The following is a 5,441-nucleotide window of genomic DNA, read 5'->3' on the forward strand; positions in this document are numbered from 1 at the left end:
TTTCCACCGCCCGCCTTCACGTCGACACACATCCTATATAAACCGTACCACCACACAGGAAAATAAAATAGTTGGAACAAATAAACAAACGAAGGGTACGTGGTGAACAGGAGGAAAGAAAGAAGGAGAGAAACGCAAGGGGAAAAGGAAGGTGGAGGGATCGTTACAAAGCATAAAGGGGGAGAAAAAACGTCACGGAGGAGGGAAAAGATAAGGCAAGACAAGGGAAGGAAAAAGAAAAATAAAAAGAGAAAAGAAAAAGGATATTCCACGGTACACCAACATTGGCATTTAAAGGAGAAGTACAGGTGGTAAAGAGGGGAGCAGTGCCACTGAATTGTGGGGGATTGCTTTCATCTTTACAACTCTAATGTTTCACCTTCCCAGGGCGGTACAATGTGCCTTGATTGCCTCAGCGTCTCCCTCCTCGTTACGATACGCTACGAGGTGTATAGGAACCTCTACAGATGGACCCGGTGGGACGCGTAGGGGATCGGCGCCTACAGCTGGCGGACGTCGCGGGAGGCCATCAGCTCACATGCGTAATGAAGCAGCAATAAGCACGAGTGGTGGTGCTGCAGCAAGTAGGAGTGCTTCACGCCAGGGGGCGCACATAGATTACGCCGCTGTTAGTGATGGGAGGACCACCAGTCGACCCGGTGTTTCCTCCTTTACGAGAGCGGCAACAACAACACTTGGAACAGTAGGAGGGGGAGGAGGAGTTACAGGCAGTAGCGTGTCGCAGCTCTCCATGCAGAACGTAATGGAGGCGAATCAAAATCGAGTGTTAAGTCGGCAACCGCTGCGTCGCACAGCGAGTCAGACCGCAGCAGGAGGGCTTCAGGCAACACCCTCAGCATCTGGTGTGCAGACCGCGCCGATGGCAGCACCCGCCACGCAACGGCAGCAGCCGCAGCAACAGAACCGTCAAGTGGCCCGAACGTCGACGTCGATACCGGTGCAGCCGCTGCCGACATTATCCTCCGTGCGGCCGCCGGCAACGAAGTCTCCAGCCAGCAGCAGACCAGCTATCGCAACGTCACCCAGTGGAACGGCAAGGAGCTTGCGCACGCCGCGAACGCCACGGGGGACAAAGGCTGCTGCGAAACCATCAAGTGCCGCCGCAGCCGTCAACATATCTGCGGCTACGACGGCGGGCGCGAGAGCGGCGGCAGCTGCGATAGTGGCGAGAGCGTCACCCACGAGAGTTGCGGCGGCCGGGGCCGCATCGGGGACCACCACCACAACAACAACAACTGCCGCAGGTGTGCGAGCGCGAGGATCAGTTCCTAGTCCCGATACGCGGGCTGCTTTGGAGAAGGCCATGCAGGCGGTGAATGCTGCGGTCAAGTCGGCAACACCCGCAGGGACGACGGTACCCATTGCAGCAATGGCCACCAGACCAATCAGCCGTGCAGCTGTTGAGGAGGCGATGCGGGCGGTAGACGCGGCCGTGACGGCCACGAGAGGTGCCACTACGGCAGCGAATGTTGTGCCACCCCGTTCTCGGGTATCGAAATCTGCCCCATCGCCACGAACACCCTGGGGAACTAGACCAGCAGCTAAAGCCACGACGCAGGTGCCCGCTTCAGCGCCTGCTGTCACCCCAACAGCAGCGGCACAGGGACGTGTGAGATCTGCGGCTACGACACCGACTGCAACGGGAAAAACTTCACCTGCAAGGGCTCGGCGAAGGGCATCACCACGAGGCGCAGGGGCGACAGCTGCGGAGGCATCACCGGTAGCGAGGCCGGTTCCGGCGGCAGTAAACACAACCAAAGTATCCGAAACGGCTGCAACAGAGGCGGCCGTGGCCCGAGCCTTAGCGGCCGCAGCTGCGGCGGCGGCACCTTCAAGGGCGAGGACGGCACCGAAGGCAGCGGGATCGGCAACAACACCTGCGAAAAAACATGTAACTGTAGTTACGCCCACGAGGACTCCGAGAGCCGCAGCTGCGACCCCTCAAGCGGTGACCGTGGTGACTCCAACACGGTCGGCGGTTGCAACAACACCTGTGAAGCCACAGGTCGCAGTAGTAGTAAGTCCCACGCGAGCGACTCGACCGACTTCGCCGCCGGCAAAACCTCAGGCGGCGGTAGGTACGCCGGCAAGAGCGGCATCAGCAGTAGCACCCGCGAACTCCCAAATGATGATAGTCACACCTACGCGTGCGGCACGATCCACTTCGGTCCCTTCCAAGCCCGGAGTGACGGTGGTTACCCCCAAACGTGCACCCCGGGCAGCGTCAACGCCTGCCAAGTCCCAAGTAACTGTGGTTACGCCCACAAGATCCCCGAGGGCAGGCGCTGCACCCGTAGCATCACCGGCAGTGGAAAAGGCCCCCGTTCCCGCTGCAGCAAGTGTAGGGACAACAGAAACTGTTGCAACACCAACTCCGAGGCGGCGTTCAGCTGAGAGCGGAGCCAACACACCAAAGGGAAAGAGATCAGCATCCGGTAAGAGAGGTGCAGTAGATGCAACGGAGGAAAATTCCAAGGCTAGTAGAGTGACCACTCCTACGTCAACCGTGGCCACGACACCGCCGCGTGCCGAGGTTTTGAGGGATCATAGTAGTCAAGCAACCACTACCGGTGGTGGTGTGGCCAACCCATTTCGTGGGCTTCACAACCACATCACACGTAGCTATCGACTCGATCAGCTTCAGGCGGCGATGAAGATTCATGATCTGTTGTTAGGCCGGCAAGAGGTCAAGTCCGGTGCATTTTCATTTATTCGTTTTGCATGCGGACCGAAGTTCATAAATGACCACCGTGAGATTGTAGGACCGGACGCTGGTGGTGGTGTTGGTGTTAGTGGTGCCGATGAGAAGAAAGGCAGTAGCCGCAACAGTAGCCGCACCAATGGCAGTGAAGACTGCCCACTTGTCATTGCTGAACGTCTCCTTTCGTTTCCCCCACATATGCACCACTTTCACACCGTCTGTGGTCGAGAGAACGTTCCATGTGACTTCTTTGCCGATATCGACTTACCGAATGAAACCCCGGCCGGCGGGGAAAAGGCGTTGCTTGAGGTGTTGAACTATCTTGACGTGCGATTGGAGGCGATTGGTTTTTCGCAGCCATCGTTCCTTGTTCTTACCAATGAGGTTCCGAGTGCGGGGAAGGTTTCATACCATCTGCATGCCCGTTCCATGGGGACACAATCTGATAGTGGTGGAGCCGCAGCTGCCGGTTCGATGGGTTCTTCTGGTGGGAGTGGTGGAGCCGGAGTTGATGAGCATAGTGCCGGTGGTGATGTGAAGCAAGGTAGGGGTCGATCAGCTGAGGGTGGTAAGTCCAGGGCCTCCCATGGAAAAATTGTTGCCTTTCAGGACTATCGTGTTGTAAAGCTTCTTGCCGATGAGGTGAACACAACCCTCGGCAGGACGGTAATTGATGAGCAGTGCTACCGTGTTAACGGCATGCTTCGCTGTGCCTACAGTAGTAAGATAACTGTGCCACAGGGGATGCCCTTATCCTCCAACACTGCCGGAGGATATCATAGAGGAAAGCGGCTAGTTCCGCTCTTGAAGGCGAAAGACACTGCGCTTCAGAAGCGTTTAGACGATATGGCTGCCCACTTATGTACTCTTAGTGACGCTCAGATACTGGAGCGGACCTTTTGCATTCGCACCGCCCCCGTTAAGGAGCGGCGCGTTACAGAGAATGAAGACGTTGATAACGCTCAGAAGTTGTTGAGGGCGAGGAGTGATTACCTCCGTTCCTTCAAACTCATTCGTGCAAAGAACATTGTAGGTGCTCAGAATGCAAAGCCTGTAGAGTATGATGCCTATGGTAATGTTGTTTCGAGGTATTTAACCGAATCCGCCAAGTGGCATCGTTTCAAGACAGCTGTGGAAAAACTTCACCGCCTGCCGCCACGAGCTGCGGAATGTTACGACATTTGGGTGCGTGTGGGCCTTGCATTGCACAATTTTAGCAACGAGGACCACGTGTTTGAGGAGTGGGTCCGGTTTTCTCTTAAGTGCCCGCAGAAGTATTCGCGTGAGACGTGCAGGCGGAAGTGGCAGCAATTCGATCGCAACCCCGATGCGCTGAATTGGAGACGTGGATTTAATTATTTGAATAGTACCGTCTGGCGTTCTGTACCGGGTTGTTAGTGCAGGAGGAAAAAGAGGCGGCAGGGGGCGGTCAGCAGGTTTTGCTTCCGGGCTATAATCTGTTGTGCCACACGTCTTCTTTTTTGTCTTTTTGTTTTTTTTAGTTCTTGTTTTGGTGTTGTTGTGTTGTACCGCTGGGCAACTCATTGCAAGAGGCTGTGTTTCTTTCTTTCTTTTTTTTTTAATACTTTCTTTATTTAGTGAGTTGTTTCATTCCATTGAGGTTTGGTGGTGGGCAACGGGCATGCATCATGAAGGGGGGGGGTGTGGGGGAGAGGGGGATGGGAAGTTTTGAGTTTATGAGGGAAAAATGTAGCAGTGGAAGGGAAGAGAGATGCATTTCATTATTTTAATGTGCTCCCGACTTCTTTTTACACACTTTCCTCTGCGTGTGTCTCTGCATGTGTGTGTGTTTTTTGTTTTATTATTTTGTTTTGCTTCTTTCTATTCTCGAATGCATTTTTCGCTCGTACTTCTCAGCGTATCGTCTGTACTCGTTTCAGAGTTGCTCCTCCTCCCCCCCCTCTCTCCCTTTTTCCTTCCTTCCTTCCCTCCTTCCTTCCTTACGTTTTTACTTCAACTCCCTTTTTGCTTTTACGCCAATTTTTGTTTATTTTCCTCTTCCTATTTTTTTTTCGTTTTTCTTCTTTTCCCTTTTTTATATTGTTGGGCCCCTTCCTGTTGCCACAGTGACTGTGGGACCCTCACCTCCTCTTTCTTCGTCTTCCCATTTTTTTTTCTTATTTATTTTATTATGTATTTGTACATCAAAGAGAGCATCGCGAATCTTTTTTGAACATGTTCCTTCCTTGCGTGTGTTGTCCGTGTGCCTGTGTGAATTTTTTTTTTTTCTATCAGGTTTAGAAGTTTAATCGCTTGTGAGGACATGTTTTTGTTTTAGGCGTTTGTACACTTCTCTTCTTTTTATCAAAGCGATGTAACGAATGCAAAACAAAGGCGAAGAGGTGAAACAGAGGAAGGAATAAATGAAAAGTAAATAAGAAATAAGAGGGACGTTTTGACTGACGGAGGAAAAAAAGAAAAAAGGAAAAGGGGGAAAAAAAGAAAAAAGGAAAAAAGAAGAGAAGAAATACATTAGGATCTATTGACATTTTGTCATGTGTTTGTGTTACTCCTTTTCTTTTCTTTTTTTTCCTTTTCTTTTGTGTTATTATTATTATTATTTATTGTTTCCCCCTCTTTCCTTCCATATATTTCACTTTCTCACGTAAACATGCATGTTGGTTTCATTTCATGCATGTATGAGTGTATTACTTTGAGTAAGTGAGAGCTTAAACTAATTGATAGAAAACAAAAAAAA

At 51.9% G+C, this 5,441-nt stretch overlaps 1 protein-coding gene and 1 pseudogene across 2 annotated transcripts; both read left to right on the plus strand.

The window, feature by feature from the left end:
• Nucleotides 1–370: 370 nt before the first annotated feature.
• On the plus strand, nt 371–4,120 carry TEOVI_000589400 (primase 2; the record flags this gene model as incomplete). The annotated part of the gene is made up of 1 exon (XM_067220120.1): nt 371–4,120. One exon carries the CDS (start codon nt 371–373, stop codon nt 4,118–4,120), a length of 3,750 nt encoding a protein of 1,249 aa, XP_067076221.1.
• Nucleotides 4,121–4,454: 334 nt separating this feature from the next.
• TEOVI_000589500:pseudogene lies at nt 4,455–4,992 on the plus strand (annotated as a pseudogene). The gene is given in 2 exon segments: nt 4,455–4,643; nt 4,645–4,992. Coding segments are annotated over 2 exon segments (537 nt in total).
• The last annotated feature ends 449 nt before the right edge of the window (nt 4,993–5,441 follow it).

This window comes from Trypanosoma equiperdum, assembly GCF_001457755.1.
Source record: "Trypanosoma equiperdum strain OVI genome assembly, contig: ctg_1057, whole genome shotgun sequence".
Classification (NCBI taxonomy): Eukaryota; Euglenozoa; class Kinetoplastea; order Trypanosomatida; family Trypanosomatidae; genus Trypanosoma; species Trypanosoma equiperdum.